Here is a 22642-nt window from a genome sequence, read left to right as displayed (position 1 = left end):
GATTTCGTCGCCCGTTGTAATGGCGTTGCGCTCAAAGCTTTCCTGCTATCTTGTTTGAGATCTCCAGGAAGAACTGGACAACGCTTTCACCGTCGAGGGTCCATATCCATTTGAAAATAGAACGCAGCAACCGGCCGTTCTACTTATTTCCGGGGTTGAACGTCAATATTTGCCGATCCCGTGGCAAAGGGCTCGCCACTCGAAAGGAAAACGCGTTACCTTGCTAGAAACGGCATAGATATGTCACCGAGAACGCAGAAATCACGGTGAAAAGTAACCATCCACGTTGACCACTTGATTAATACCCGCCCGTTAAAACGTCTCCCCGTGAAAGTACTTTTCGACTCTGAACAAGTATGTAATTACATATCCAACATAACGATGAAACTTTTTTTCCAGCAGGAAACCAGAAGTTGCGTTCGTTTGCCTCACTTTAGGAGCAAGGGAAACGCGATACCATTTTCGCTCCAACAATTTGTTAACATTACGAATCCATTGCTGAAAATGAAATTATTTGTGATAATTTAGTTAAACCTCTCCTTCTGTGCATTTTTGGAGTTTAGCTGAATTTTCGAAAATAATTTAAATAGGGTAGCAGCTAGCAATACTTTTCAGTTATTGACTATGTTGCAACCGAAATTAATGGCCTTACTTAGGAATGACAATAATCATTAATATTAATATAGTTTTATCGTGATGATGTATAGGATGTAATGTGTTGATATTAAAAGTAAATTAAATGAACGTCATGATCCTTTGTTAAAAATGAAATTATATAATAATAATTTAACGACATGGTCGATTGTATTGTCTGTGGATTTTTGGATTTTAGCTGAATTTCAGAGAATAATTGAGAAAAGGTCGTAGCAAGCAATACTCTTTCTTCGCACACTGTTGACCGGCATTTTTACACAGAAGCGACATCATAAATAAACTTGATTTATATTTCACCAACATAATGAATTAGAATGAAATATTTTACATACATAACACGATGAACAAAGCTTTTGCAATATTTTATATGACTCTGGGTTTCACAAATTGAAATAGATAATGGAAGTGCGAACACGAGTTTACTCGTGACCGGTCAGCAATGTGTTAATTACTGATAATGTTACAACCGAAATTAATGACCTTCTTTAGAAAGGAAATTAATTATCAATATTAATATACTTTCATTATTATAATGTATAAAGTGTAATGTATTGATATTAAAATTTAAATAAATGAATGCTAAATGTAATTTGTTAATATAATTAACATTCTTTTTCACTTGCATTAATTTGTAGAAAATAAAAGAGTTTATTTAAATTTCTTTTCCTTAAAGAAAATGACACAGGAAGTACTATGTTGTAAATGTACATATTATACTTGTATAAGTTAATTCTAATTTTAACAGAGTATTCCTTCTACATCAAACTATATTAACAAAATTCCTAATGACATCTAAAAAGTATCTTAAATAGCTAATAATATTTTTACTGTAATTAATAGACTACATATGTTTATATATTTACGGCAAATGACTGCATGAGAATCTACATAAATGCAAAAATATGTAAAATATCAACAATAATATCCATGTTATGCTAATTAGAACATAAGATATACTTTCGCGTGAATTCCATTTCTGTTCTTCTATATGTGAAAATATTAATTTGTATAAACAACCGTCAGCCACTAATAACCAGGTTCTTCCTCTCTAAATTGTAACAACGCGAGCCTTTTTAGAACCTTCTTCTTTTAAACTGTACCACGAATTAAAAAATGTCAGGAATCACTCAAATGACAGGTTCATTCAGATGCATGCAGCGAATAAATCGCTGTGCAGAGTTTTTATTCGTCACCTATTATTCGAATAAAGTTCCATCATCTCTGCCTACATTGCTTGAATTTGATACGTGCAGTGAACAATTTGAAAAAGGTATACGTCGATGAAAGGAAACTGTGATATCGTACTGCCTTTCTTTTCTTCATCTTTCATTCCCATTTTCTATTCAACATACATTATAACGATGCATATAAATATCGGTCAAGATTCCACCTCTTGTTTGCGTTTTCCATATTCCACGACAGTTATTCACCATTTCCATTCACCCGTTGCTAAATTATACGGCGCTACGATCCATTATAAAGAACTTCCCAGCTCCACCATGCTGGGGAATGATACACTGATGCAAAAAAGTATTTGCAAATTCAATTTTTTAAAAATGGTATTCAAAGAAGTTGTACATAAGGGTAATGGGCATATTTTAGTGCTTCATTGTCATAAAAGTAGTATGCTAATTCAAAAATGTTAATAATTTACGTCATAATAAATTTATTAAATTTCTTTAGAGCTATATATATTTTCAATATTTTGTATACATCTCTTTTACTTCAAGAATCGCCCCTAGTCTTTTTGCAATGAACTTTATAAACTTTCTTGTATGATGACGCAAAATTGATGACCATACTTCGATAAGAAGGATTTTTAAATCATTTTGATTTTATTCTTCTATTCCTGATTTGCAAGTATAAAATATGCCACACATTTTCTAGAGAATTTACATTAAGGGGGTTGAGACACGTTATACATAAGAACTATTCTTTCCTTTGTTTGACAGTATGTTTGGTTAAAGAAATATTAATTTACTTACAGTAGTAAGTGTGCAAATACTTTCTTCGCATTATTTTCAAATGTTAAGTCATTTCTAAGTCAACATATTATTTCTGTGTATAATAAAGCACTCAAATTTCTATGTTATACAAGTATACTACATCTTTGCAAGCAGTTATCTTAGCACATTCGCGACCGGCAGTTGTTTTACGTTTCCAATACCGAACACTCACGAAAATAATAAAATTCTGAAGTAAATATTATCTTTAATGTTGTAAATATGTAGCGTATAAAATAAAAAGATTTTCATAATTCGTACACTTGCTAGTAAGGTAGATAATATACAACCAGGAATAGAATTTAAAGTGACGAGAATTCACGTCAACGATCGCGAATGTGTTAAAAAAAATGTCAATTGTGCAAATCCTCCTTTGTCCCACCGTGTATCCGCGACGCATCAAGGAAAAGAGCGCAACACCGAGGATTCGTTTATTTGCACGACGGAAAGGTGGAAAAGAAATGCGAACAGGAAAGTCGAACACGTGAAATTATGTTGCTTAAGATGTTGCAATCCATCCTCCCGCGGTGATCTCATCCACGGCGGACCGCACGCGCATTCAGCGAAGTTTATCTCCATTTCGCGAAGCAAAACGCGTGCCGTGTCTCTTTCTCATGTCTCTCTCATTTTTTTTCCACTCGGTCCGCGTGTTTCTCTTTCTCTCCTCTAGCTCCACGTTTCGTTGTCAACGGGCTTGGGACTGACCAAGAAGAAAGGGCATTCATTTCGTCTCTTTTGACGGCGATGAGACGCAAACACGACCGTATCTTTCTCTCCCCCGCCCTTTCTCTATTTGCATGACTTTGAATCTCAGCAGCAGATAACTAACGCGTGCGGACCTGCGGCCTCCTTCCGCCCGGCTAGAAGCCGTCTTTGCCACCGAGACGCGGATAAAAATCAAATGGTAAGTGAAAAATGTAGTAATTTCTACTGATAGAAGTTTTTTAGTATCGAAATAATGGTGAATGGTGTATTTATTAATTTCTGCTGGTAATAACACGTTACTAGGTATTATCTATACGAACAAGATTATATCAAATTCGTTGGTTGGTTCTGCAGAGATAGTTGTAGATACGAGGCAATAATAATACAGAAATAATCTGAACAAAAATGTTCATAAAATTAAGAGAATTTATTATTTGTAAAATGAAAGTGGCAGTTAACCCTTTTACCGAGATATGATTTTTATTGGAAATTCTAAAAGGCGTAGAGGTGCGAATTTAAAAAAAATATCAGCTTATAGGGAATGATAAGACGGAACTTTTTTATATTTACAGTTTATTCATACGACGTTTAGTTTCAGAGATAAAAATTGAAAACATAGAAGTTTACTGCAAAAATTGAATTTTAAGGAAAAAGGTCTTTTAACTTTCCAATTTTTATTTTCGAAACTAAGCGTCCTATGAATAAACTGTTAATATAAAAAAGTTTCATCTTATAATTCTCTATAAGCTGATATTTTTTCATAAATTGGTTTAATGAATATAAACATTCCTCTGTGCCCCTTTCTCGAGAGAGTATATATACGCCCTTCGCATTCAAAGAATTAATGGTACGAACGATTTTTTTCAATTAAAAATTTGTCTAAACTATGTTACATATGTATGCGCGTGTTTATATTGAACTAAATAGTGTTAATAATATTGTATATAAAATATCTGAATACTATGCAATACATGATATCAAAATATGTACATAATAAATATGATATGAAATGATATAATAGATACGACGTGAAATGTGCATTAATCAAAAGCTTATTTAATACTGTATGTTTATTTATCAATAATCATCGCCCGAAATAAAGAGTTTTTAAAGTGGATGCCTGGATTTTGTTTTTAATAACAAAAAACATGTATCAGTATCTTGCACCGTGTGTACTTTTATTTAAAATTAAAACAAGTCAAATATGTTTTACTCCATTTGCGCTTTACTAATTAACAAAATTCTAACGCTACTTAGAAATTTAGAAATTCCTTTATATCATACACAGTTGTAGTTAATATTTAAGTTAATACAAATACTCCTAATAACTCCCTGCATTTCAACGACAAAGGAAAGTCTACTTAGTTCTTCGAATATACAGAAGAATGTCGAACAATATACGAACAATGTCTTCTACGTAGAAGGCAGGAACAAGTAAAAAGGTGAATAAGCGCGAGCAGATTCTTTCGCAAAGCATGATTACTTCTCCGATTTGATCAATGTTCCGACCGAGGTATTTCGAAATAGAAATAACAGTCTGAAAGGGAAAAGAAGTTGAAAGTACCTTGGGAAAGTTTAACGCGTTACCGTCCATGCGAGGGTCTCTTTTCGCCAGCGAAATTGAAATCACGTGCCGTGCAAAGCTTCCACGATCTTTTTAAATCGCTTTTCTCTGATCGTACCTTTGTAGAAAACTTTAACCCTCGCAGGAAAAGACTTTCGAGAAGTGTTCCTCTCGGTGCAAGCACCGTTTCTCTCCTGTGATATCCCAGATTACAAACACAATGGTGTTATTGCTTTTATCAGACAATCGTCACTGAATAAATGCGCGGTTAATAGTGAAACGGAGACCTATTTTCATGTTTTTGGAACTTTTATGGAACAACACCAAATAGTGGTAGTTAATGGCGAGGCTGAGATTTACATTAACATTTTTAATACGTTTATGGAACATCGACATTCAATTTCTGTGGTTAATGATGAGACAGACCTATTTTTATATTCTCGTTATATTTATGACTCAAATCGTTGGTCTTGGTTAATATGTTTCCTTTGGAATTGTTATTTATAAATTATAGAATGCTGTGTATTATTACAAGCTTAGAATTTTTTATTTCCTTTTTCATATTTGCAATATTAATTATTGTCAACCTTCCTTGTTTTAGTTTATTTTATTTTACTTTATTTTAATTAATAAACCTCGCGATTTTTTACAAAAAAGGAACATATAAGATCGAAGAACGATGGAAAAAAGTCATACAAATAAATGGCAAACACTTCGTTAACACTAAACCTACCGACATTTTATTGGTGCCTATTTTTACCTCGATCGATTAAATAAAATGTCTTTTATAATTACGAACAAAATTGCCTCACTCGTTACTAAATTGAATAATACACGAAACAATTCTATACAATTTACCTATTTTAAGAAACCACACAAAAGTTAGAAAACGGTCATTTGACTGAGGTAGGTTTAGTGTTAAATAATGTTTTAAAAATGTTCTAATGTATTTGAATTGTGTTCCAAAAAAAAATGTTCCACACGAACTTTTCCTAGTACCTAATATTGTCTTGCCGATGAACTCATCCACGAACACCATCGCAAAATATCCCTGAACTTCTCCCTGAAGTGATAGATCCACCCATGGCCGTTCTTCGACCTTTTCCTCAAAATTTCGCTGAAACATCGAGGTCGTTCTTCGCGCGTTCGCCGGAAAGGCGTAATTTCGTCGTGTCGGCTTCGGGCGGGCGTGGGCGCATAATGTGGCACCGACTATGCAATTTTGTTTAGACTCCCTCGAGTCGGAAATAAGCGTACACGAGCGTTAGGCGTTGCCCCGTGAAATTTTCCACCTCGCGCTGTCTCGACGTTCGCGGGTCGCGGAATAAAACGCTGCATTATCGCGATAAAAATGAACAAACAGCCCACCGAGCCGCTCTGTGTTCCGTCTACTTCGATGCACAACCACCGGGGGGATTCTAGACTCGCCGATTCTCGCTGCGTAAAACCTTATCGGGCGTTACTGCTCGGGCTCGTCGTGCAACGCGAGTATTCGCGGTAATGCGTCAGTATGCTTGTGAAAAAAACCGAGCAAGTGTAACGACCACCGTGCAATGACCCTCAGTTTCGATGCGTGGCTGCTTGGGAGTCCAAAGCGCCGTTTTTTTTTTTTATTAGGTTGGTGTACGTGAAACGTCGTTCGTACAGATGAAACTGTAATTACGATTAATATTGAGTGTCGGGTACTTGATCGAAATTCCACGTGATTGTTTATATTTTTTGTTGAATGCTTTATCAGACGGTTAAGAAGATTAAGGCACTGTATAAATTATAGGATACAATCCATATTTTGCCTCAACTTTGACTAATTTTGAGATTTCTGAATTTAGAGATTTGTTTAGAATTTAGAATTTTATTTTGAGATTTATTAAAAGCTTATTTTTATCAAAATGAAATATAGCCTATGTTACTCGCGGATATCGTAGCTTTCTATTCCTTAAACAATTTTAAGAATCGGTTTAGTTGTGCCAAAGATACTATAATTTTCTCGGTTATTGTTATATCCATTTTTAGTCTTTACATTTTATGAAGTCTGATTTCGAAAACATAAAGAGTTTTTTAAAAAGGATTCTAGGATTCTACTTTTTAATCAAACACAAAATGTATATCATTATGTAAGTAAACGTGAAAGATGATGTTTGAGTGTCCATCGCAACTACATTGAGAGGCGTACGCTATCATTAAAATACAAAAGTCTAAAACTCCTATTAGAAACCCCTTTATATACTATTTATTTTAAAAAGAAACATGTATTACTAATGTATATGAACAAAACATTTAGTTTCATTTAAATTCAACGAAAGGAATAATTTAACTAGTTAACAAACAATGAATTTTAATTAACAACAACAAGCTTCAATGTTAATTTTCAGAAATTAGTAATTGCTAGTTTTGCTCATATCAAACAAATTTTTGAAGTGCAAAGCCTTAACTAATTTGATAAAATTAAATCCTAGATTTACAAAAATTATCATTTCTATAAATTAATAATATCTCTCTTACATTTACTTCGTTTTAAAATTATTTATTCTATAAAAGGAGGTCTAAATATTTTTTAAATCTGGGAAACAAAGCTGATTACGTTTCAACATCGATATATAATCCCTTACATTTTCCAACCTGTTTAATCACGGTGTACCTTTAACACTGGCGCATAAGAGCGACTAAGGCTACTGTCTAGCACGCTGCAGTCAATATGAGAAGGGACAAAATAGTCGAGTGACACTCGACGACGAGCTGCTGTGACAACCAGTGCTGTCGAGTCTCACTCGACACCGATCGCAGAAGGTTAAAAGACTGAGATTGCGTGTCTGCAGGTGTGCGTGAAAAGACGAGAGCTATAACGACCTAGCACAATCTAATACAGTAACCTGGGAAAAATGATGAGAGAATAACGAAGGATGGTGTAGTAGAGGCGGATTTTATATAGCCCTGAACGGCCCATTGATCTTGTTACTGTAATCGTTTTAGAAAAATCGAGACGACACATTAATAGGTATTAATCCATCTTTATGTCTTTGAGACACTTAACCTCTATAGGGTCGAATTATTTTTTGTAATATACTAAAATACATGATGATGATGTACTTGACATGATAATGATCTTTTAAAACATTTTGGATTGAAATCTATGGTAACAACGAAATAAAAATGAATTAAATATATAAATAATAGGAATGATATTACTAACATTTTCAAAAATTAAATAGAATTATGTAGCAGAGAAACATAATTTATACGAGGAAACAGCTCTACATGAAGATACATTAATATAAATTCAAAGAAATAAATTGTTTTCAGAATAACGATTAAGGATATAAAAATATCTCCTTATACTATAGAATTATGGAATATGCCAAACGAAAAGAAAAGAATCTTTTAATATTTAGCGAAACATTATTCCTCATATTTTAAATTTCTTCTGGCTATAATGACACGCGTGATTAATCTACTTTTAAATTGTAAATCATTGAAAATGTTACTATAATTATTCCTTTCATTCGTAAATTATGTTTTTGACAATATCTACATATTGTCATAACCAAATTATGCGTATTACGTCTATCTCATAAATTAACAACACGTAATCCATATGTCCAGGTACGACGCTACATGTGATCACACATTTACAATTATTATAAAATACATTTTGTACTTTACTGAATAGAATAAAATCCTTTCATCCCCTCACAAAAACAATTAAAAATAAACCCGTAAGGAATCGAAACGTTCCGTCATAATTTAATCTCGATATAAAATAATTTTTAATAAAACTAAGCAGCTAAATTTTATTCGCGCCTTACTTTCATGCGCATTTTAAATAAATGAAAAACGTATACGTATGCGGAAGTGCATGAAAAGAGGTTAAGGAGTCGCGAGAATCTCTCGGGGAACCGAGTCTTCTCGACGAGATCAGCTCTACGTGTTGTTAATTATGTGAAAGACTTTAGAGTTTAAAATGTAGACCCTTCTGACAATTTTCGCTATTAATTACCGGTGGTTAGTAATCCATTAAATATATATCGATCAGTACCGACTAGAAACTCCAGATTCTAAGCTGATTGTATGTGTTAGCTTAATTAATTGGTTTCCTCAAACTTCAAAGGCGTACACGCACCGAGTACTGTTCTGAAACGCTGTTCATGTGAATTGACTCGTGGAGACAGATCAAACCATAGATGTTTGAAGAGTGATTCTACACGTGGCACTTAGACAAATCTAATTCCAACTTGAAACGAACGACTGCATTTGAATATAAAAGCAGTATTCATTTATGAAATTTTATTGACTATGTAGCAAATTTTAAAATGTTCTTTGATTGATGTAAGAAAGTAACTCTATTAGCTGAGAGCTTCAGCAATACTTTTCGATTGTATTCGAACGAAACGGTTTCTATTGTATATGATGGAATGACAATTTTGCAGTCTCGAACAAGCTATTATTTATTTTAGGTTTGAATGTTTTATTTTAAATCTATCTTTGGAATTTGCAAATTTTATCATTCAATCTACCAAAATAGCATATAAAAAGAATTTATGAAATTAATATATAGAGGGATGTAATGATAAATAACAGCAGTCTCAAGAAACTATTATCCACTTTACATTTACATGTTTTTTTTTAGAATCATTTTCAGAATTTTTCAAATATTACATTTCAATGTACTGAACGATTACATAGACAGAACTTACTAAATTAATATATGAAGAAATCCAATGATAAATAAAATAAAATCCAGTCTCGGAAAAATAAACTGTTATTTATCTTGCATTTAAATGTTTTATTTTAGAGCCATCTTCATAATTTGCAAACTTTACTATTCAATCTAATAAATTATCATATAAATGAATCTACTAAATTAATATATAAACTGATGCAATGACAAATAAAATAATAAGCTTGCTGGAGTTTGCAAAACTACCATCCTTTAATTTGTACACATACAAGATTGATTGCTAATATTTGTATCTACTTTATTTTATTATAAATTCCTAATAAAACATGATTGATCAGGTCTCTATAAAAACTTCCCCCTTTCCTATTAAAATTGACTATTATGTTACTGAATTGATAAAAATCAAGGATATCATTAGACGTCGAATTTTTACGTTTTTATAGGAAACTTGAATATGCATGAAACTACAAAATGCATACAGTATGCAATAATACAAAAAGAAATACTGAAATTAAAGTTCGTATTATAATATTTGCAGAGTAAAATATATTCCTATTTAGATATGTACGTTTGCAAAGATTTTATTTTGCGTAAAAATCCGTTGTCTAGTTATCACAGTACGTTTGTAGAAAAAGATCGCCTGTATTAAAACACGCATACGATTTAAAAGAGATCGTTGACACCAAGCTAGGTTTAAACGATCAAACTTGCCCAGAGGAATCTCGTTATTAATTAATGGCCAAGACACCGTCAATAATTACGCAAAACCTGTTTTACGAGATCGAGTGTAAGATTTTGTAAGGATGTATTATACAACGAATTCCGGTCTATTTTTCGCATAATATGTCCAAGAGAAACCAGAACGACTCCTTTGCATGTTTGTGAACGTTCAAGGACACTCGCGGGTAAGAATTGTACCGGAAGACGCGAGTGCGAGGAAATTGTTGGCAGTGAAACAAAAGGAGTTACGGCTCATTTTCAGAATTGTAGTGGCGCGTTTAATGAGGGATGAGCACTCGGGGGTCATTTGAGGTTTATGCTCGCAATTGTCTTGCCGAGATTACTTGGTTAAACGATTTTCCTTTGCGCCACATCGGGATATCCTATTTGCACGTTCTTCTCGCAAGTACGTCCTTCTTTTAATTCTCTTTTCTTCCAGAAAATTATACTTTTCGTCCACTTTGTTCTCACCTACGAGAATGTTTACATCCTGGTTTTTGTTCAGTACACTTTTGCTTTTCCAGTCTACTGTTGTAAAGAGTTTTCCAAAAGAGGCTTTAAGAATTTGAATGCTGACAACTACGGAATGCTTATTTTACGAACTTTTATTACGTTGCCTGAACATTTTCTAATATTTTAATCAGATATTATTTTTATCAGATATTGTTCTAATACGTACGTTTGTTGCAAATATTCTTAGACTTAGTTTTTTTCAAGAAATTCGTTTCTTAAAGAGAGCTTGCGTTATTATAGCCAATTACTTAAAAGAAATTAAAACATATGTTACTATATCTATTATTCAAAAACTAACTAAACGTTCTGCATGCTATTTTGATATTCTAGACAAAAAAAGATAACATTGTCTTCATCTACTATCCTTTGACATGAGGTATCATAGTCGAAAGAAATTTATATATATAGATTAATTTATATTCATATACAAATTCACTAAAACTTTATACTCTTTGATACAACCAGTAAGAGTTTATTACTAAAGTGACATGAAGTAATTACTGTAATGCTTTCATTTAATAGGTCACGTGTTTTTTTTTTTTTTTAGAAGTCCGCCTTAATGAATTAAAAAAAGGATACGTAATTAAAGTCACATTTATGCAAACAAAAGGGACCATAAATAAATCTTGTTAAATTACAAGTATATAGCAAGGAAATTAAATTGAAAAAGATGCTTGGAAGATACATTTAAAGACACGAGTTTTATTGATAATAGAATCAAATTTAAATTAAATGCATTAAATTCAAATTAAATATATTTTAATTACCCACAAAACTCTGAAATTAATCCTGCTTTCAGACAGACGCGTACGAAACTGAGCGTTAATTCAGCAACGTTATTTCCAGCCCTCGCTCTTCCGTGTCTAGTCTGGCTTTCTTTGACCTTGAAATGATTAATATCCTTGGATTTAATTAAAGCCACCAATTTTAATCATAACGTTCATTAGAAACAGTAATAATCTCCGCGTCAAGGTGGCTGAGGGAAGCTTCGTTGCGAAAAGAAATCGGGCGAACATTAACCGTCTGATTGATTGCGCTTCTCTACGTTCACTTTCCTAGCATAGCGCATGATGCATTTGTTCGGAAAATTATACGTTTGTAATGTGAGCAATGTGGACCCGATGACACAAGGTATTCCTACTTTTTTAGCAGAGATTATACAATTACGTGATGCAATTTAAGTACACCTGCATCCTTTCAACGTGTGATACATTGTAAATCGTTTATGGCTACTTAACGTTCTTCGTGAAAGAGATAATTTATATATATTATTTATAATTAGACTGTGGATTTTATGCATTTATGACGTACGTTAATATGGAAAACACACAAAATATATGTACATAATGTTTGCTGAATGTATTGTACAATTAATATGATAATAATAATAATGTCATTTCGTTTTGCATAGGTGCACATACCTTTTGGTTATATTTAACATGTATTTATTATATTAGTTTATATCATAAACGCATGAAATCCGCATTCTATTTATAATATTCATATTCGTTCATGAAGCTGAAGTACTTTGAAGTTTCTGACTCGTACATGTTGTAAATGTTTTTGTTTTATATTCATAACTATCAGTACTGCGAATTAATTGATAATTTATGCCCTTTATGCATACTTGTATTATAATATTTGTAAATAATAACGGAATATTTCATCGAGTTTTAAGAATGAAGGGTTAATGCACGATTTTCCAGCAATATCTTCACTAAGTTTATTAATTACGTAGTATCTTCATTATTGAAAAGACAGGAATATCAACTATAATCTTCTAGCAGTTATAACTCTTAATATTAGAGTTTCACTTGGACTTGAATAATAAAAAAAAATTCGTCTAGCAATACTTTTTGAGGCGATAAAGAAATGTACTCTCGAAATGAATCTTTTTGAAATGACAAAATAAAATATTAGACTATCTAACCTATCTGTCTATCATTTCAGATTTACTATCTATTATATGAATTACCAAAGAAATGATTGGTCTGCTTCATAGTACTTGTACTGTATGTACATATTTACCTATGCTAATTTATGGCTCAATTCAATGTTTATAATCGTGCTCGATGATTCTAGTTGTTCAATTAAAATTTTGTATTTCCACCGGTACGAGTGAAAATACACACCATTGAAACAAATCGATAACATTTTCACAGAGCTAAGGAATTAAATATACTTCTCTAAATTTAATAACAAAATTTAATGCTAGGTACTCACATTGAACGACGTAGGCACCCAGTTCCGCGGCCAAATCGAACGACACTGGCAGTCTTCCTTGGAGGATGTCCTGTTTGACTTGAAGGAAGAACTGGTACCTGCAAAATAGAAAAATGACACTGTTAGAATAATATGATCTCATGTTTGTCGTTACGTCGCGACCGAATCTCGCGGATTGAATTCCTCTTGGAAGTCGTAAATTTAGAGTTAGCAATCACAGCACGAGGCCGTCACGTTATGCCGACTGGTGGCTGTCAAATTAATATTGGACACCTAATTTAATAGTGAAATTTCGAAACGGTGACTCCGTTTACTCCCAAAATGACGGAAATGATTGGATATTAATATATGAACTACCCAGGTCGACACTTATGTATTATATAGACAACTATACCTATCTTTGTAATTATAAAAATATATTAATAGTAATATTTTCTATATTAATCGTACACGGTGGTAGAAATATGTAATATTGCTTGTGAGAAATTCGTCTACATAAAAGATAATTCGTCTTTCATGATGAATATAAAGTTTATTCGTAACCCAAAAGAGCATGTGTTCAAATAAAAACTTATTGAAACAATTTCTTTTAACATCTAACTCTCACATCTAACTCTCGATAGCATTTCTTCTTTATCGAAGGAACATTATTCAGTTATTTGTAGAAATTAATTATGTCCTTTTATATTCTGTGCCTTAATTAAAGAACCAACGTTATTGTAGCACACCTCTTTCTGATGGGTAACCATTTTGTCTCAGATATTAAATTACTTTTACTGCATAATGAATCATTAAATTGATCTAATTTATGGTTACTCAAATCATAATTACAAATATTATTTACTGTGATTGTAAGCTTTCAAATCCAAATGAATATCAGTATGAAACATAGGTGAAAAATAACTAATTGTAAGTGACACATATTATTGTATAATATACAAATATTCACCTAATTACCAAAAATACTAGTATACTTATGAGTAGACTGCGGATCTTTATACATTTATAGGAAATTTGAATGTGCAAGAAACTTCTAAATTCAAACAATATGCAAGAATATAGAAAAGATTGAAGGTAAAGTTCATGTTATAATATTTTCAGAATAAAATAAATTTCCATTTAGGTTCAATTTTTGTAGGCACGTTCGCCAAGATTTTATTTTGCATAAAGATCCGCAGTCTACTTATGAGTATACGTCAAGGAGAATCTGCAAAATTATTAAAAATATTGTTCTTTGTTCTGAAAATGACTGAAAATCAAGTGACAATAATACTTTGTTACAGTTATCTACGTAAATACACGTACTTGTGAATCCACTATCCAGGAGAACGCAAGGCTTCTTGTTTCCGATGGGTGTCCTTGAGGGTCGGATTCACAAACAAAGCAACTGTGTACTTCCGTACGCTCTCGCGACTCAGGTCAGAATGCCATTAATTTGCCCCACTTATCAAACAGTCCCATAATTCGGATTTTTCCCTCTCCAATTCGGTCTCATTCGGTAGTTTTCGTGACCGCAGATAATCCTATGGAAAATCTACGCACACCGACTCAGCGTCACAGGGATTCGCGGATCCCCCTTCCGGAGTCGCTCGGTTTTAAAAATCCCTCCCCTCGGAACGCTATCATAGCTCCAAGGCCGTAGATCACCTTTCGGTTTCTCTATGCACATAGGTGAGCATTCGAAACCAAATTTTGGAGGTGCTTTCCTTTAAAAAATGCCCACGAAATGCACCCTCACCTGAATCGTTCCAGCTCGCATTCACTTATTTTATTTTTCCAAAAGGTACAAACACAACTAACTTACAAATATGATACAACTAATAAAGTCCTCTGATCGTAACAACACCTATACACATATAACCTAAGTCTCAACCCGATGGTCATTAAAATGCATCTATACGAGCTTAAGTAGTCATGAAATTTTGCTTACTGTTGCTATACCGCCTACAATTATTATAATTATCAAGTATACTTGTAATCTGTTAGAAAAACACCAATAAGTAAAATTTATTGGCTACTGAACTTCAATTTATAGTACGGTCTCGTGCTATGATATATATAGATATATCCAAATCGCTATCAGATTGAGATCTATCTACGTATATAGATGTTAGATTCATTGTAGAGATGGATACTTTAACATAATAAAATGGCAAGTAAATGTCAAGGCACAGAAATAATATCTACCCCTAATAATGGAATTTATGGGAATAATTTTTGTAAAAGTGAACGGCTCATTCCACCAAGAATTTATTCGCGTAACGCCCAACTTTGGTGACAAGTGTGTTATGTAAAGAGTCTGAGCCTAAAAAGGAGGGCAAAAAAGAGCATAAAAAGGTGGGAGTCACGTCGAGGTCAGGCTGCGGTTCGTTCTGCCGCGAACTTCGGTTTATCGTTGCCCTCGCGGTTTCTCTTCTTGTAAAGTTATCGTTAAAGGACTTGTCAGCTTTTTTTTCTGTCCTGCACCATCCATTGCCAGGGTTTCTTTCCCGGTGTCATACCTCATCTCTTTTCCTTCAGCAGCACCGTTCGACCAGTTCCCTCCTTTCGCGCATACCGTTTCCATCGCGCAGATTCCTTTTCGTTTGAACACTTCTCGCTCTTTTTCTTCATTTTCTGCCTGCCAATCTCCCCCGCCGTCTCTTTCTTTGCTCGTCTGCCACGCTCGCTTTCATTTTTCCTCCGTGTTATCCAGCGTTCATCCCGGCCGTTCGTTCGCTTTTCCGTCGTTCTGTCTACGAACACGATCAATCAGCGGCAACCGGAGACAATATACTCTTCCTTAGATCCGGCTGAGACATCTTTCACGCCATCGCGAAATGATGAAGCTGGGAATCAGTCTCGTATTGCGCAAAATGACTAACGCCTCAGCAGTTCTTAATACTCAACTCGCCGACTCGTTAATTTGACGCGTACTTAATTCTTAGGAAGGGGTTCATACTGAACGTGTTTTCAGGTTAAATCGGGAATACGGATGTTTGGGCGTGGGGCATGAAAACGTGGAAAATGCTGCTTAAAAGATTAGAGCATTCGTTAATCTTTAAAATAATTCAACTGATTTTAGTATCTGTCTAGATGGTTTAGTGAACATTTATGAAAAGACTTGAAATTTAAATTAAAGTATGTCTTATATTGTAAATGATATAATGTGTGTATTGTTGTTGATATTTTATGTTTTTGCATTTGTGTACATTCTCATATTCGCTACATATTCACAATATTGATATTTCGAAACATATTTTGTAATTTTTAGCTTCAGAATTTTATTATTTTCGTCAGTACTTACTCGGTATTAGAAACTTAAAATATCTACCGGACGCGAATGTGTTAAGATATATCTGCATAATACATTTTCAACCCTCTGCAGACGGATGTTCTTTCTGTATCGTGAGCCTCGCAAATTTTCTTATTTTCTCTTTATTTTCTTCAATCTTTGCTTGAAGATTTCTATACGAATGGCATAAAGAAGCAAATAAAAATATGGTATGCGTATACAGTCAGTCCCACAAGTATCCATTCCCTTTATGTCTATCGAAGAAACTGGATAATATTAGGTTGTCCTCAAAGTTTCTTTCGTTTTATTAATAGGTAATACATACACAATATTTTATGTCTAATGTTACATTATTGAATTGTGTACGATTCACTTTGTTCCATTACTGTTACAACATCAACATCTAAGAAATTAGATTGTCTATTTATATAAACACTACCGCACAAATAAATGAGAGCAAATTACGAAAGAAATTTTTGGGACAACCTAATATAATAGGTTCGATGTTTTCAAGTAAATATTTCATATATACATGAATAAACTTTCTATACGTGTATATTTACACGGAAAAATTTATTTAGAATTTCTTTAAAAATCCCATAAAATATTGTCGAAAAAATAAACTTCCATCTCGCGTCTCTCGCCTGCAAAATGACTTTTCCCCTGACTTCCGGTACTCGGGTGTGCATTTCACAAAAAAAAAAAAAAAAAAAAAAAACGGAGAACAAGAAAAAAAAATCTCGTTCAAAGCATCCTCGGTCGCTTCCTTCCTCTCTTCCTATTTCACTTTGCTGATACACGATCTCCAAACGCAGTTTATTAACGCATGAATAATTTCCCGACCGACCGTAAATTCACCGCCAGCGTCGCGGCAGCGAGTCCCCTCGAGGGACTTTTCCCCTTTCGAATTCTGTTTCTTCTCCCCCTATGCCTTATCTCCTTTTTCCCTCCGTACCGCTGATGCAAGGATTACCCGCGAAATTCCTTTTAGGGTAATTCTGTAAGATTTACCGTCACTCGCTCGTTTTTCCTGTCCCCCTGGTATCCTCGACGTCTTCGCGCCGCCCACGCGTAGAATACACGCGGTTTGCTTTGTCTTCGTTCGCCACCCCCGACTCCGACACCCAGAAGAAATTCAATATATTATCGTCGAATCATTAAAATCTCATTCATTAAGCACGCCCTCCCACTCCCTCCGGCTGCTACCTCTTTTCTTCCTTTTCCAGTCATCACCTTAATCAGCCCGCTTTCTTGTTCCCCGACTTCCTCGTACTCCATCGTCGTTTAACCTCGTCCTTCTCCGACGACTTTTCTCTTTTTCTCCCCTTTGCGGCTGTGTTCCCTCTTCGTCCGTGCAGCCTCTTCTTGACGGTCTTCCTCTTTGCTTTCTTTTCCCGTGTTACATGATCGCCGAGTACCACTTATTAACGCGCCACCGACGCGCCGACGGACTATAAAGGACCGTGCACGAAAATGGCTGTTTTTGGTGGACGTTGGAAATGAAAATGTTGTTTTGCAAAGTTAACATTGGGTAATCGAGGAACGATAACCATTTAATCAACGTGTGATGAGATGCAATGTGTAAATATGTCTGGATAGAATTCAGTTTTGGGATTTCTGGTGTGGGTTGGTTTTTCCTTGATGGAAGTCTATTCGTTTTTCTCCTCTATCTTTTTATTTTGGTTCTCTCTATTTCTCGTAATTTTTATATCGAGTTGAGGTAATTGTACTGTTTGACGTTTAATCGATAGACTTGATAGATTTTTTTTCAGATTGGAGTAAGAAGAATTAGGCCAGTTCCTATTTTAATTTTTATACTGACCTTATCTTTTATCTTCTCTGTATTTTAGTTTAATATTGGTATATGTTGTTAATAATTCTTAAAGATATTTCTGGCGTGGCTCGTTTCTTCCTTGACACTCTTATGGTAGTCTCTTTATTTTTCTTCTCGTTCTTTCTTTTCTTTTGGTTTTCCCTTTTTGGTAATCTTTATATTGACTCAAGGTAATTACAAATAATGAAATATACAAAGACATTTTTCTATTTAACGCAAGTAATGTCACTATCATTTTTATTTTGAATTTACTGAACAACTTCCTAAGTATAATAATTTCTTTCGACATTATTCGAGTACGTGTAAGTTACTTTGCCTATCATTTCAATTTGTTTATGTAGCTTTTGTAATAAACTTCTCACAGTGAAACATGCAGTTGAAGAATTAGAAGAAATGCAACAGGACCGAATAGAGTTAAAACTTCCAAGTATGTACTATACAGGCAATTCTTAACAACAAAAACGAATTCCTCAAAGTAGTGTGAATATATTAACTAATTATAATTAAATTGTAACCATTGGTGTGGTCATTAATAACTTTGTAGTCGATATGACCTTAAATAAAATAATGAAAAAGAAGAATTCTCATCAATATATATAATATATATTAATCGATATATTAATTAATTCTCATAAATATATATTAATTAAACATAATATATTGCATAAACTGTAATTAAATAGCCATTTATGTGATTACTAGTAACTTTGTAATCGATATGATTTTAAATAAAATAATGGAAAAGAAGAATTCTCATCTGAATATAATTCCTTAAATATTCACGCGTTAAAATTACAGTTTTCCTTCAATTTTTCCACTGAAAATTGCAAAAGCACGAAGCGCCTCTTGATATTTAAAATAAATCAACTTTCCGTCCCTATCTTTCTCTCTCACGACTCCTCTTCCTATCTCATTTTTCAAGTCAAGATAGAGACATCCTCCGCGTTTCCTCGGTCCGTTCCGTTTCGTCTGGTTTCTTGCTCCGTTTTTATCGCCCTCCTCTCACGGGCTCCGGAGGAATCGCTATCGTCGAAGCTGATCCTACTTCGCTTCGCGTGCTGCCTCCATTTACATCGCGTTTCCAGCATTCTTCATTTCCCTCGGCTTTTTGCGGTTTCGCGCAACTTATGCAAAGTAAATACCGTTCGCGTGCGATACCAAAAGAGGCGCAGCTTCAAAGTGTTTCGTGAACGATAGTTAACGAAGTTTTTGCCCGTTCTTCCCGCTTTTTATTCGCTTTCCCCCGTGTTCCGCGAACTCCACTTTCGTTCCTGTGTTCCGTCGTTACGCCCCGCGACCGCGTTAATCTTTCGTTTCGTTTTCGTTGGCCGGTTTTTGTTTCTTAAGCCGTTGTACGTGTGCGTGCGAGAGTATGTAATTGGACCACGCGGTCATTTCTTTCGAGGAATTTCATTCATAAATCGGTAGAAAGGTTTCCAAGCGATGAACTTTCTTTTTTTGCATTCCCAAAGATGAGCTTTCGTTTACTTTATGCGTTTCGACGCACACGGAATTCTCAAACGCTACTGGGCAAATCTGGTATTCCGTGGAATTTCGAGACTCGCGCTCAAGCAAGGATCGTTCGCATGTGGGCGTGACATCATGTGAAAATTGTCTGCATTGTCGCGGCTCATACTAAATTTCACGGCAACGGCACGTTCCTGCGCTCATTTTTAAATGTTATTTTCGTTCATTGAATTTTTAATTGACGTTGTATTTACATTTAAATTTTAGATATTTATATTTTCCTTCCGAAATTTAAGAAAACTTTATCGTTATAAATTTTGTATAAGTTGATTTCGACCACTGAATTTTTGCTGACACTCAATTTACATTCAATCGTTTTCAATTTCATTAGAGAAATTAAGGGTTTTCCAAAAAGGAGTTTCGAGTTTCTTTTCTTAATCAAAATAGGAATGGTTAGAAATACATCAGATTTTAGCTCGAGTTTTGCATGTGGAACTAGATACATTTTATAATCGAATAATAAGGCAGGGTGTTAATTATCTTCAATTTTAAGAAAAAGATTTTGTTTTTTAGTTAGAACACAAATGGTTTGGAATATATATTCAATTTTAGCATAAATTTGTCATATGAAACTACATAGATTTTATAATTAAATGAAAATAAAATATAAATTATCTTCAATATGAAGAAACGTATGTTAAGTCTAATAAATATCCTCCAGAATGTCTATTTCTCAAGTACTATTGAGTAGTATATACCTAGAAAATTTGTAAGGTACTTCAAGAATACCAAAAATAATATATAAACTAACACAAACCGTTCACAAGCCAAGTTGATTAACTCTACAAAATAAGAGAACAGAGACAAAATTATATACAGTGTTTTTTTAAAATTCCATTTAAAATATAAATTCAAATGAACATTGTAGTACATATCATTACAAGTATAGATTTCATCTAGCAACATATAAAATGCATAACCCTGGAGTAATTGTTATTATTGTAGTTATTATTAATTTTGGCAAGTAAAGATAAAAGTAAAATAATACCACCCGATTCAACCCTCAACAAATTTGTTCAAGTTGACTTTTTAAAATATAAAATGACCCGACAGTCACCTCTAACCTCGAGATATCATTAATGCGAACATATTTCTCATTTTAGATTGGTTGCATTATGAACGGCTAACAATTCATCGGCTTTTTACATTACGCTCGATCGTGCATGCTTAAAATTGTATAACCTCTTCCATACGAAGGGTTCGTGAAACTCATTTCATCCGTATCGTCTTTCGCCGTCGACTTACAACATACTTGTAAAGAGCAATTACGATTTTTTCAGTCGAATTAAACGTATGCGCGCGTTCGTCGATTTCTCAATTTACGCCTGACGTTGAATCGCGCTACTTGCACTAGCGAAATTGACTTCTCAGTCTCCGCTGTACGAGATAATCAACTCGACGTCCAGTTAAAGTTAAGAACCATTACGAAACCAGTTTGAATATTTATGCAATTTTAAATGATATTTCACTCCGAATAAAGTACAGGATGGAAACGCGCGCTGGGTGTGAAAAAGGAAGTTTCGTCGTTAATTCGGAATATATGCAAGGATTCGCACGATATAAAAGTGCGTCCAAGGAGATCCTCTCATTATTTCAGTGGGGGGTTCTCAGAATATTTATATAGTCGGGATATAAACCCAGCAAAGTTGTCCATTATTGAAGCATTACAAGACACCATTATTGAGGAATTTGATTATTTAACAAATTCAATTTGCTGTTGGATTAATTGGACCAGTTTAAATATTTGAGTAAATTATTTATGTTACGTTTTATTGTAGTGACCAGACTGCGGATTTTATGCATTTATGATATAAACTAATGTAATTAGCAGCATTAACGTTTAATAAGGATTAAAGACATTCCTTAAATTGTTACTAGACCGTGTATGTTTATGCATTTATGGTGCGTGTAAATGTGGAATAAAGTATGGAGATGTGTATGAATGCAAAAATATATACAATACATGTTACAATATTTAGAAGGTAAGACATATTTCCCATTTAAATATTAGTAATTAAATATTGATAATTGAGTGACTTCAGAAAGAAATTTGATGAACATGGTTCAACTCAACTATTAGTTTTAGCGTTAAATGAAAGTATCAAGGAAGTAAAGTTGAACCTAACAGATGATGTCACTTAAATGCGACTACGCCGACAGTATTTTATTATTAACAAAAAGAAAATCTCAAAGCCTCTTTTGGAAACCCTTTCAGTCGCTCGTGATAGCTTCAAGTACAGAAAGAAATTGAACGTACGTCCAACTTTCTCGTATGCCCTGTCTACGAACTTTGATATTGGAAATACTTCCAAACTGTATCGAACAACCCTTTCAAGAAGATGGTCTATTCCTAGAAATGGAGGTAATAGCTCGTAAAAGCGACTTTATGTTGAAAGGTATTGTTGCGCAATGCTATCTTCTAAGAGCATCATTTGGTCCCCTGTTCCTAAAGATAAATATTCGATACTGGTTCGTATTATAGTACATATGAATGGAATCCATTCAGCCATGCGAGTCGTTACTTTCGTCTATGAAAATCAGGAAAACGAGTCTAGACAGGTTTCTAGATGTCCATCTCGACAATTGCACAGGGACAGAATAGAATCAGACTATCAAAGTATCGGTTCGATCGAATAGACGGAGTGATAATTCATAAACAAACATTTACGGAAATATAAGAACATTTTAGGGAAATGTAAAATAATTAGATTATAAATATTTATGCAAATTACAGGAAAAGATTTGAAATTTAAATAAAAGTATGTCTTACCTTGTAAATGGTACAATATGTATATTATTGTTGATATTTTATATGTTTTTGCATTTGAGCGCATTCTTATAGATTTCTCCATATTTCTATTTTCCATAAATACATAAATACTCGCAGTCTAAAAATGACAATTTCAACAAGCATAAGTATTGTAGGTACCTTTAGATTCTGAATTAATTT

At 33.8% G+C, this 22642-nt stretch overlaps 1 protein-coding gene across 1 annotated transcript in view; it reads right to left on the bottom strand.

Moving 5' to 3' along the window:
- LOC128888013 (band 4.1-like protein 4) overlaps nt 1–22642 on the bottom strand; it is a 128242-nt gene that overhangs the window by 16540 nt on the left and 89060 nt on the right. Inside the window, exon 5 of the mRNA XM_054144594.1 lies at nt 13058–13155. Coding sequence (XP_054000569.1) covers nt 13058–13155 — 98 coding nt within the window. The remainder of the gene's footprint in view (nt 1–13057; nt 13156–22642) is intronic.

The sequence above is a fragment of the Hylaeus anthracinus genome, unplaced genomic scaffold (genome assembly GCF_026225885.1).
Source record: "Hylaeus anthracinus isolate JK02 unplaced genomic scaffold, UHH_iyHylAnth1.0_haploid 11989, whole genome shotgun sequence".
Lineage (NCBI taxonomy): Eukaryota > Metazoa > Arthropoda > Insecta > Hymenoptera > Colletidae > Hylaeus > Hylaeus anthracinus.
This window is presented reverse-complemented; position numbering and strand designations above follow the sequence as displayed.